Below are 12,105 nucleotides of genomic sequence, written 5' to 3'. Positions count from 1 at the left end.
GAGCCCTCAGTCCATAGGCTCAGGGGCGGTTGTGGGAGACATAGGGCCCTAGCCAAGGTGGGAGCCCACCTTCTCTCCCCACCTGCCACTCAAAGCAATATCCATTTCCCAGCCCCCTCCAATAGGATCTCTGTTCTTCTGGGAGCTGATAAAGCCCCCCTCTCCTCCAGTTGAGGGGGCCTCTGTTACCATGGAAACAGCACCTGGAGAGTGCTAGGTCTTGTGGCGGAGCCCAGGAATATCCAGTCAGAAGTGGGTGGCAGATGCTGGGTGATTTGTTCTCACCAATAAGCAGTCTGTCTGTGTGCTGAGGGGGAGGGATGGGCACTGGGGGTGTGCCAAGGCAGATGCTAAGCCAGGTTCCCCTGGGATCACTCCAGACCTAACAGCTGGAAGTGGGGTGGGGTGGTCTGCGCATACCTGAACAGTCCCCAGGGTGCTTATACAATTGGGTCTGGACTGGTGGGGCTCAGAGGTATTTGCAGCCCTGGGAATATAACTAGTGGGAGGAATTCTTGCCAGCACCCCCCAAGCTGTGAAAAAGGTTTTTTAGAGCTGGAGAACAGTCTGGCCACCTGGGCACGTAGGTAAAAGCCCCATCCCTGAGACAAGGGCCCCACACCTCACCAGGAAGGTAATGATACAGGACCACCAGCTAGTGGTTCCAGATTTAATGCAAGGTGCGTAGGGCGCTGCACTGCACCCTGAGGCTGAGTTGCTGCATCGCCAGGTGTGGAGCGTCTGCTTTTTGCAACTGAACAGAGGAACAAATGGAGCATTATAACTAACAAGAAAGAAGGCCCTCCTGCCTGCCTGCCTCTGAGACCTGGGGGATCAGGTCACCTCTGACCCCCTGAGCCTGGGGGCCTCCCCATCCCCATTGCCCTTCTGAAGTCAATTCCTCCAGAAGGAGCCTGGCTAGGACAGCCCTGAATAGGGGCAAACAGGGAGCAGGATGCTCAGAGCCCCTCCCAGTCATTTTAGGAACAATAAATACTGTGTGACAGTAGCAGGAAGGGCATCCTGGGCTGTGTGGCAGCCGGAGCAGGCTGGCCAGGTGCCTGCCCTCATTCTGTGCGCAGGATGATATGGATGCCCGAGTCCGTGAACACGGGCCCACTCATCTCCCCTGTCCGTAGAGCAAACGACGCATCCTCAAACGGTTTCTGCATCTGACCTGTGAAACAGCAGACAGTGGAGGTCAGGCACAGGCTGCACAGCAGACGGGGCTCCTGCCTGCATTCAGTCTCAAGCATATTCATCATGGGTTTTATAGCCCTGTCACTGTGCAGTGATGAGCTGTGGCCCAGCTGAGAGCCACAGGCCCATTAAGGAGGCCCCGGGAAGCCCAATGACAGAATGAGAGATAGTAGACAGAGCTGTGCTGTACATTTAGACACACTGCATGATGAACTCCAGATTCCTGGCTGAACATTATCTATCCTGCAGGGAGGTGGCCAGGGCTGACAGCAGAAGCTTGCTACCTGACTCCAAGGCAGGGGCCCATACCTCACACTTCCAGTCCACGCCAAAGAGATGAAGGAGAGAAGATGGAGGGGGAAGAAGGGATCTACTTTCCTCTGCCCTTGGCAGATAGGTCTGAGCTCTGGGTTGTCTCCCTTGTCCATTTTCCCTACCTGCCAAAGGGGCAAAAGAGCTGGAATGCTCAGGGGGTCCCTTCCTATAGCTCTACCAGAAGATGCCAGTGACAAACCAGAATCACCTTGATGGGCCTGTGAGGGGGACAATGATCCTGGGAGGAAAGATACTAAGGAGGTTTTATATCCCTTCTGCAGTACAAAGAACCCAGGCCAGGAAGCCTGAGGGCTATGCTGCCACCTGGTGGACAGGAAGGCCTGTGCTCCGGAGCTGCCCTCCTCGGGCCCTTCCACCCAGAACACTGAGGGAAGGTGCTGGGTGTGGTGGTGTCCACTCTTGCCCACCTCTGCTGAAGGGACCCAGGTCTCCCCTGGCTTTGGCAGAGCTGCAATCACTGAACTGTGAGGCCAGAGATTCAAAGTCTTCCTCTCCTGACTTAATCTTCTGGATATAGCCTGTAGGGATACAAGGGGAGAGCCGCGCATCAGATACATAGAGGCCAGACAGGATGCAGGAAGAACCGGACACACCTAGGAGCTAGGCCAGACCTGCCCAACCTGTGCACCATGTTCCCTACAAGGTTATGCTGATCGCACCCACAACACCTCCCATACCCTCATGCCCAAGCAATCACACCCTTATCCTGTACTCTTAATATGTGCACCCATGAAGACAGTCCTCCCATGTGCATGTCCCAAGGGTGCAAACCTGTGGCCCATCCTCACGTGCCTATGGCCATAGCATGATCTGAATAGCCAGGCCAGTCATCCACGGTGCACAGGAATTGAAGCACCCATACACGCAGTGACCTCTTCTCAGGCCTGGACACAGAGCTGAAACCTCACAGCAGATGACTGCCCACCCCTACTCCTGGGGCAATGTCAAGGCTCTGGAGACCTGCAGCCAGCTAGCATGCAGCCAAGCTCTTCACTGGAGCTGGTGACCTCTTCAGCTGTGGGCAGTAGGAGTCTCCATCTGCGCAACATGGAGGCACAGCAGAGTACTTGCTGGGGCAGTGAGGTTGTAAGGACTGTGTGTGAGTGCTTGTACAATGGTCCCATAGGCAAGGTACCACACTGTACTGGCAGAGCTCAGGAGACATTAAAGCGGCTCTACTGGGTCATGACTCTCCTGCGGGGTCAGGAAGCCAGGGCTGCTGGAAAGAAGGTGAATAGTGACTGAAGCAAAGCCTCAAAACAACAATAACAATAAAAATCACTTGTCACACGGCCTGACTATCTGGGTTCTATCCCTGGAACCTACAAGAATTGAAGAATCAACTTCTGCAAGTTGTATCCTCTGACCTTCATGCACTCTTACCAACCCCCCACCTAAACAAAAGAAAACAAAGTCAGACAAACAACAAAACAATTGAAAGGACCCAGGCCCAGGGGAGTGAGAGCACAGTACCGTGCGGATGCATGTGAGCCTGTGCTATGCACTCTCAGACATGTGCAAGGTGGGGAGACTGCCAGGCACCTGGTCTAGGTAGCACCCGAGGTGGGTAAGAAAGCCCTAGACACAGACACAAGACAGCCCATCCTGCCCCCATCTTCTGCCTAACTTGTAGCCATGGCACACAGAGACTCCCAGGGCAGCCCCCCTGACCTGAGCAGCTCTCTCTCAGTTTTCCCAGATGGCCTGTACAGGACTCTGTCCTTTTTATCTCCGAGACATAGCCTCCTATGCAGCTCAGGCTATTCTTGAATCTTCAACCTTTCTGCTTCAGCTCCTGGACTGTTGGTCACGGCCATACAATCTACATGAGGCTCCACAGGGTGGCCTGCCACAGCTGCTGTTGGACTTCCACCCACACTTCCCACCCGAGCTGCTCAGTGTGCACATCACTGAAGGTCCCAACTGGTACTTGTACAACAAGTAAGGTTACTAGCTGCTACAACCAGTGCCTTGAGGGCCAGGAACCCAGCCATTCCTGAGCGCTCAGGGCCTCAAGGTTCCTATTGCCTGACACAGGGGGCAGGCAATATGACTGACTGACTGACAGCCAGGAGTCACCCCTATCTGAATGTACTACATGGCAGTTACCTTGGTATTTGGTCTACAACCTGTCAGGGCACACCTGGCTATCAAGGGATCCCCAACTCCCCTCTTTCTACATTGGTCGGAAGAGGCTGTCTCCATAAACCACTGCCTAGAGTCTGTCAGAGATACACAGGACTATGTGGTTTGACCTGTACATCCTAGTGACTTATCTGGAAACCACCCTTGGTATCAAGAGTCCCCTAGTACAGAATGAATCATATCGGTAACCCTGACCTGGCAAGCACCTGATTCGCATCTCCCTGGCTGTCTGGTTGTGTTCTTCTGTGGGGATCAAAGGATGTACTCAGGAATTTTGGCCAGCTCCAGCCCTGAGGCAGTGTCACCTAGTTGTAGCCATGGTCACAGGGAAATGTAGATGGGATAGCCAGAGGTGTTCTTACATACACACTGTCAAGATATAGCCATTTAATAAAGAAAGCATTGAGCTGGATGGTACAGTCCTGTAATCCCAGCACTCAGGACACTGAGGCATAGATACTGTCTCAGAAAAGAAATCTAGCCAGGGGCCCTCATTTACCACCGTTCCCTACTCTTCTGTCTAGACCTGTGCACAAGGCAGGAATTCCTGGTGGCCAAGGAATTAATGAATAAATGAAGCAGAAACTATCCCTGAGGAAGGAGATGGGGACCTATCACTATTCTTTAGACAGACACTGCTATTTCTCGCTTTTTGTTACCTGGACCTCTGTATTCAGGGCTGAGGCTAGACTCCCTGGACTTTCTTCAGGACAAATCACAGCCTCAGGTGGGGAAGGTGGGGAAGAAGTAACTCCCATCTGAGAGGCTTGTCCATCTGAGAGGCTTGTCCATCTGAGAGGCTTGTCCAACTTGGTCAATAGCACCCCAGCCAGCGTGCTAATGCAGTTGTAGTAGTTTGAGTACAAATGGCCCCACAGACTCATATATTTGAATGCTTAGTCACCAAGGAATGGGACTTTTGGAAAAGGATTAGTAGGTATGGCCTTGTTGTAAGAAGTGTGTCACTAGGGATGGGCTGAGATTTTAAACAGCCACACCAGGCCCAGTGTCTCTCTCTGCCTGTCTGCTGTAGATCAGAATGTAAAGCTCTTAGTACTTCTCCAGTACCATTTGTGCCACCATGCTCCCTGCCATGGTGATAATGGACTAACCTCTGAAATGGTAAGCTAGCCCCAATTACATGCCTCTTCTTCAAGTTGCCTTGATCATGGTGTTTCTTCACAGCAATGGAACAGTGGAGCAGTGACTAAGACAAAGGCATCCAGGAGTCCCTTAGACAGCAAACCTAACAGGTGAATGTCCACCTCTGCAGACATGTGTGGGTTCAGCAGTCCCTGAGGTTCAGGAGAGTGGCAGGACCAGCTTCAGACTCCAGTTGCTGAGACCTGGCTCTGCTCTGTGGTTCCCAGCCTTGTGAGGATCCAGTATCCAATGGCCTCAGGGAAGGGAGGGTAGGATCCTGCTTTAGGAGCTGGGGCAGCTGGGAGCTGGGGAGCTGGCTCAGTGGTCAAGGTGCTTGTCCATCCCTAACTGTGGGAGCCCCATCCTCAGGAACAGGAGAACCGACTCTCCCTGCAGGCTGTCCTCTAACCCCCACACGGCTGCTCTGGCATACTTGTACACATACAAATAAACAAGTGCAAAAGAAAAAATGGCCGGGCGTGGTGACGCAAGCCTTTATTCCCAGTACTTGGGAGGCAGAGGCAGGCAGATTTTGAGGCCAGCCTGGTCTACAAAGTGAGTTCCAGGACAGTCAGGGCTACACAGAGAAACCCTGTCTCGAAAAACAAAACAAAACAACAAAACTCAAACAAACAAACAAAATGTAATGGGCTAATGAAAACTCTCACTTCAGAGGGTTGTTCTGAGGGATGAATGAGTGACTGCCATAGTCAAGGCTAATGTAGAACAAACCCTTGGTAGCTACACATGCCCACTCTTCTGCTATGGCTGCACGCTAGTGTCCCAATATGCACTGTGAAGACACCCTGGCTCCTGGTCTGACTGCCCTGGGAGACAAGGAGTCTGTAGGGTGGGACTTGAAATGCTATGATGAGGTCCTATTCATAAGGAGAGGCACAGCCAGGCTAACTCAGGCTTTAGCTGAGTGGAGTGCTCTCCTTCCTACACCAGGTCCCAGGCTCAATCTCTAAATCAAGGACAGCAGTGCAAACCTGTAATCCCAACATTTAGGAGCCAGAGATGAGCAGGTCAGAAGTTCAAGGTCACCCTTGGCTACATGGGAAATTATAAGGCCTGCCTGGGCTGCATAAGCTCTATCTTTAAAGAAAGGTGAAGATAGCCAAGGTACCTTTTAATCCCAGTACTCGAAGGCAGAAGCAGATGGATCTCTGAGTTTGAGACCAGCCTGGTCTACAGAGAGTTCCAGAACAGCCAGGGCCACACAGAGATACCCTGTTTCGAAAAACCAAGCCAAGCCAAGCAAGCCAAGCCAAGCCAAACCAAACCAAACCAAACCACTGCCAAGGTCACCAAAGGACACAACAGAAGCAGCTCTCTGCAAGTCCAGAAAAGCAATCTCACCAGGAAACTACAGAGGAGAGTGAGAGAGTGTAGGTTTGCTGGTGTTTGAGAGTGACTCTAGAGGAAAACAAGAGGCATAGATTTTTCCAGAACCGTGAGAAAGAAACTAAGCTACAAAGCTTGTAGCATTGTGTTGCTGCAGACTAAGGCACAGAATGAACCAAAGGGTGGTTCCTTAACTAAAAATGCTTAAACAATCCCTCTCAGATCATAGGTGACCCAAGGCTGAGCAGGAGGGGCCCAGAGGCATAGCCATAGGCCACCAGGCTGGAAGGACATCACTCAGTCAGAGGAGGTAGCTGGTCTTTGAAGCCTAGAAAGGTGCTGCGCACATTCTGGTTCTGAGCCTCCCTGGATTCTCAGGACCTTAATGAGTAGGGACAAAGCAACATGGGACAGGGAGCCAGGGTCTGTCCACAGCTTGGCTGTCTCAGACAAGGACACGGCAATGATACCAGCTGGGCTTCAGGTTTCCTCTGGCTGCCATCCAGCAGCTGTAGAGGAGCCAGTGCTGGAAAAGAAGCTGCAGCAGGGATGCAGAAGTGCTGCTTCCAGAACAGGCAGTCTGTTTCCTAAAGGCAGAAGGGGAACTAACGGTACCTCCAGGCCAAGGCTAGCAGCAGGGGCAGATACTGCTCCCTCCTATCACTGTCACCTGATCCCCTTGCAATGAGTTCAAGGAGAGCCAGTGTTCTCAATAAAAACCAAACGAACTGGAGAGCTGGGTCAGTGCTTAAGAGCACTGGTTGGCTCTTCCTGAGGACCCTGGTCTGGTTTACAGCATACATATGGCAGCTCACAACTGCCTGTAACTCTAGTTCCTGGGGATCTGATGTCCTCTTCTGGCCTGTATGAGCAGCAGGAATTCATGTGCTGTATATACATACATGCAGACAATCACACATATAAAATAATCTCAAACACATCACACAAAGGGCCAGCAAGATGGCTTAGCAGGTGACTGAACCTGATGATCTGAGTTCAATCCCCAGGACTCACAAAGTAGGTGAAAGCTCACCCCTAAGAATTGTGCTTTGACTTCCACACTTGAACATGTGTGTTCCCATATACATATGGCTGAAAATATAGATTAGAAGTTAAGAGCACAGGCTACATTCACAAAAAAACTGGGTTTAGTCTGTAGCACCACACAGTAGCTGACAAACCTAATCCAATTTTAGGGAACTTGACTGATGCCTTCTCGCCTCCTGACACCAGACACACACATGCTGCACATACATACATGCAGGCCCTTAAGTTTAGTTGCAAGTACCTTTGCCCACTGAGCCGTCTTCCCAGCCCCAGCCCCAGCCTGAACCTCTGATCCTCTGTCTCTATCTCCATGCAGAGATTACAGGTTTGCATGACCATGCCAGGCTCACAGGGTACTAGAGACGAAAGTCAAGGCTCCCTGTAAGTCTCCTTAGCAGTTAAAACAAACAAACAAAAACCAAATAAACAAACCAACCAACCTCATTTTAAAACTCTACTTATTTATTGGGGCAGGGAAGCACACATGCTGTGGTGCTCTTGGGGGTGACAGAAAACTCCCAGGAGTGGGCTTTCTGCACACGTATCCCGGAATGGAACTTGGGCCCTCAGCTTTAGCAGCACGTGCCTTTGCCTGCTGAACCCTCTTGCTGGCCCCTGGCGGAGTATTTTGTCACAGGAACAGGAAAAGAACCTGAGGTAGCCCCTGACCCAGTTGAGAGAGGACCTCCAACAAGCCCTGCTCCCTCCCCTACTCACCATTGATGAGCTCCAGGGCCTCCTCCTTGCTCCTGGTGATCTTTTCCTGCCGCCAGGATGAGGGCCTCCGAGACTGGCTGTGCTTCACCAGCAGATGTGAGCAGCGTACCCTGGCAGGCTCACCCTGGCCATTCTTGCTGCTGCCTCCAACAGTGCTGCCGCCGCTGGGCCGCTCCCACTGGCTGGCGTTGGTGATGTGATTGAAGTAGTATACCCGGCCTGGGGGAGAGCAGCACCTACTTCAGCTGGGGCTGGGCCAAGGAGGCCTCCATCCCAAAACCAGGATAACGACTGGCTCAGGAGGTGCGTTAGTTAGCAGATCCATTTCCTGTTCTACCGCATGCTAAAGGCTGGGGAGGATGCTGTCCCCATCAGGACCTGTCAGGGCTGTGCTAATGCTTTAGGTGGTACCAGACAGACACTAAATCAGTAAAACAGATAAAACAGCTTCCAGGCCTTCTAGATGGCTCTGCAGGTAAGGGAACTTGCCAAGTCTGACAACCTGAGTTTGATCTCCTCGAAGTTGCCCAGTGGAAGAAGAGAAGCCATCAGCCTTGAGATGTCCTCTGACCTCCACATATACACCATGGCATAGTGCCACCTTACAAAATAAATACAATCAGATTCTCAAAAGCTTCCTCAGCTTTAGTTTGAGAATAGCCTTGGCTACAAGGGACCCAATTCCAAACATACACAACAAACAAACAGTATGGGCTGAGGTTCTAGCTCACTGGTTCATGCTTGCTTGGCACTTGTGAGGTTCTAGATTCAAGTCCCAGGACCACATAGCACCAAAAGATAAAAAGTGTAACTGTTCTTACCCATTGCTCCATTCCAAACAAACCCTAGGCACCACCTCCTCCATCTCTGCTTACAGCAGCAGCATTTGTGTCTTGTGCATAAACAGAGATAGATACCCCAAAGTTCTATTCTTTTTTTTTTTTAAAGATTTATTTATTTATTTATTTATTTATTTATTTATTTATTATATGTAAGTATACTGTAGCTGTCTTCAGACACTCCAGAAGAGGGAGTCAGATCTTGTTACAGATGGTTGTGAGCCACCATGTGGTTGCTGGGATTTGAACTCCAGACCTTCGGAAGAGCAGTCGGGTGCTCTTACCCACTGAGCCATCTCACCAGCCCCCAAAGTTCTATTCTTGACCCCTGCACTGGTGGCCTAAGTCAGAGCAAGGAAGCAGCATTATTTGGGACCTGCTGTCACCTGAGTGACAGTGAAGAGCATAAAGGAGATGGCAAAGGAAACACCTGAGGGAAAAGTCTGGCTTAGTGAGGCATACCTGTATGCTTAGCATTAGGGAGGCTGAGGCAGGGGGATGGATGTCTGCAGTTTGAAGCCAGTAAAGGTAAGTTTGCAAGACTGTCTCAAAAAAGTGAAAGAGAAAAGAAGAGGAGAGGGGAGGGGTATGGCAGAAGCTGAAGGAAGGACCCAGTAGATTCTGGGTCACTCCAAGAGCTGAGAGTCATTCCGGGTTACATAGCTGATCTAGCACCAGAGAAGGGCTGAGTGTTACCCACGAAAGAAGGGCTTTCATAGTCCTACTGAGAACAAATGGCAAGAATTGGGATTGGTCCATAGCTAGGCAGACGGGTAGAGGTGTGTGCGTGTAAAAGAGTTTTACTACAGGAGGCTTCACCAGCTGCTCTTCTATCGGACTGGGGTTCAACTTCCAGTGCCCACCTGAAGGCTCACAACTGTCTGTAATTCTAGTCCTAGGGTGTCTAGCACCCTCTTCAGGCTTCTCTGTGGGTATTGCATGCATATGGAATACACATGCAAGTCTAATGCCCATACATGTATTAAAAAAAAAAAAGTTTATGTAGCCCAGGATAGCCATGAGCTAGACCTCCTGCTTCTGTGTAAGTGCTGGAAATACAGCTGTGTGCCACCACACCCAGCTAGAAACAAGTTTCCGCTAGAAGTCACAACCCCACACCAGGAATAGAGCAGCCTGGACAGGAGCTAAATCCAACTAAAACCTTCCCAACAGGCCATCTCCATGAACCTCAGCTTTCTCATCTGCAGAACTGGGGCCAGAGGATAAGGACATCAGAGTCAGGTATAAAGGCAGAGAACTTTAGTCCCAGTGCTGAGAGGCTGAAACAGAAGGATCGTGAGCTAGAAGCTGGCTTGGGCTACACAGGAAGACTTTACGTCAGCTAATTAATCTGTGTCATGTAATGCCAGCAGACACCAGAGGTTCAAGGCTATCCTAGGGTAAGCAGCAAGTTCAAGATTAGTCTGAGTTTGTTCTCTCTCTCTCTCTCACACACACACACACACAGAGTCTTAAAAAGGAAAGAAAGAAAATGGCTCAGTGGGTAAGTGCTTACAGCCAAGCTTGAGGATATGAGTTAGTTACTCATGGTAGAAGGAAAAAACCTCTTGCAAGTTATTGTCCGCTCCCCACTTGCACACACACTAAGTAAGTATTACTAATAAAGACTGCCTCAATAAATACATTGGGCAAAGTGGAGCATGCCTGTAATTTCAGCACTTGGGGGAGCTGAAGCAGGGGACCAAGAATTCAAGAGTAACCTGTCTTTATGAGGCTCTGTCTAATACCTTTCCACATCCACCCTCGACAAAAAAGGGGAAAGTGAATGGCATTAAACCTAGCTGGGTTAACTCAGAGAGAGCCAACACACGCAGTCTCCAGAACCCTGATGCTTAATAACTAAGAATTCTGAGAGAGCTCTGTAGGCTGCAGCGACCCTAGCTCTACCTGAGATCCTTGTAGCCTACTCTAGGCGTTGCCACTGACACCGAGGAAGGGGATGCTTGGGATCAAAAACAGTAAAAATAAAAATAAAATTAAAATTAAAAATCATTGCAATCCAGGGCATTCCTAGTAACTGAAGTGCATTATCAGATGAGTTCTTTCCGTGTCCTGGCCTCAGTTTCTCTCACCTCAAAAATAAGAGCAAGTCTTCTTTTGAAAGAGGGTAGCTAAAGAGAGGAGGAGGAGGAGGAGGAGGAGGAGAGAGAATAAGCCAAGGAAAAAGAGAGGGAGGGAGGGAGATATGGAGGTGGGGGTGGGGATAGGGTAAAAGGAAGAGAGAGGAGAGGAGAGGAGAGAAGAGGGTGGGGTGGGGGGGGGGAGAGAGGGTAGGAGAATGTGAGACCACACCGACATGGACTTATGAAAGAACTTAAAGTCTTTCAAAGACCTTGGTACCATACTTGACCCAGAGACGAACTGGCCTGGTTAGAAGCCATCACTGTCGCAGGGTCCCGATGGGGGTTGGGGGGCGGGATGAGCGGGCACGTGTCTCGGATGCTGCGGGAGAACTCAGATCAGGGCGGCCCACGCCCTCTGCACTGAGTCCGGATCTCTTCCTCTCAAGGAAGCCCCGAGGTGCAGCCTCGTCACCTCTGAGCACCGGGGCTCAGCGGTGGGCGAGGACGGGGGCGCGTCTGTGCCTGCCCCACCTCCTACCTCAGTTTCTGGCTTTCTGGGCCCGTTATCCGCGGTGGAGGTCTGATCTCCATGCCCGAATCAGGCCGGTGATGAGACTCGCCTGTCTCGGCGAGCTCCAGCCTAACTTCCGCGAGCTCGCGAGGCCCCGCCCTGGCCCCAGGCGACCCCCGTGAGGTACCTGAGCTGCGACTCATACGCTTCTCCCAGCCGGGTGGCAGCTTCTCCTCGTCCGCCATCTTCCCTCCTGCCGCAGCGCCTGCTCCGCCTCCGCGGCTCTGACCCCGCGCCAGAGCAGCGCCGCTGGTGATTGGCTCGTCCAATAGAAACGCCAATTGGACGGCAGCACGGAGCCTCGAGCACGCGAGCTTTTTATTGGACTCTCCTGCGGTCGGACCGCCCCTACACACAGCCTCCCACTTTCCCAACACCACTGCCGATTGGCTCGTCTGGAAGCTACGTCATTGGGTGCTCCAACCGGGAAAGTGGCTCCCTCTAAGCGTCAAAAGGCTTTCTTGGTTCGCTTAGGCCACAAAATAGTTTATTTGACTGGCTCCTGAGGCAGCCAATCCGGCCTTCTTGAGCCTTTCTCGGAGGTCCGCCAGCATCCACGCGGAAGTGGCCAGCTGGAACTAAGATACAGGGTACTTTTGCTGTACTTTGCCGTTGCCATAGCAATGCAGTTGCCTTGGTGACTATGCAGAGCCTAACTATGCAGAGGCTAACTATG

The 12,105-nt window shown here is 51.4% G+C and overlaps 1 protein-coding gene across 1 annotated transcript; it reads right to left on the bottom strand.

The window, feature by feature from the left end:
• Positions 1-656: 656 nt before the first annotated feature.
• On the bottom strand, positions 657-11,662 carry Pin1 (peptidylprolyl cis/trans isomerase, NIMA-interacting 1). Its single transcript, XM_021172184.3, has 4 exons — positions 11,557-11,662; positions 7,936-8,154; positions 1,944-2,054; positions 657-1,177 (listed from the first exon to the last, which is right to left on the bottom strand). The coding sequence occupies exons 1-4, from the start codon at positions 11,612-11,614 to the stop codon at positions 1,068-1,070; spliced, it is 498 nt and encodes a 165-aa protein (XP_021027843.1). The 5' UTR covers positions 11,615-11,662; the 3' UTR covers positions 657-1,067.
• Positions 11,663-12,105: the final 443 nt, after the last annotated feature.

The sequence above is a fragment of the Mus caroli genome, unplaced genomic scaffold (assembly GCF_978045245.1).
Source record: "Mus caroli unplaced genomic scaffold, Mus_caroli_1 scaffold_11, whole genome shotgun sequence".
Taxonomy (NCBI): domain Eukaryota; kingdom Metazoa; phylum Chordata; class Mammalia; order Rodentia; family Muridae; genus Mus; species Mus caroli.
Note: the sequence above shows the minus strand (reverse complement) of the source record. Positions and strands in the feature narration are given on the sequence as shown.

What these genes read in the sequence shown, in the direction of transcription:
- Pin1 (XM_021172184.3), bottom strand. Translation starts at nt 11,614, where the DNA reads ATGGCGGACGAGGAGAAGCTGCCACCCGGCTGGGAGAAGCGTATGAGT. An exon ending in GCGTATGAGTCGCAGCTCAG is followed by an intron (nt 8,155 to 11,556) that starts GTACCTCACGGG and finishes GCTCTCCCCCAG; the next exon opens with GCCGGGTATACTACTTCAAT. An exon ending in CCTGGGTCCCTTCAGCAGAG is followed by an intron (nt 1,178 to 1,943) that starts GTGGGCAAGAGT and finishes GCTGTTTCACAG; the next exon opens with GTCAGATGCAGAAACCGTTT.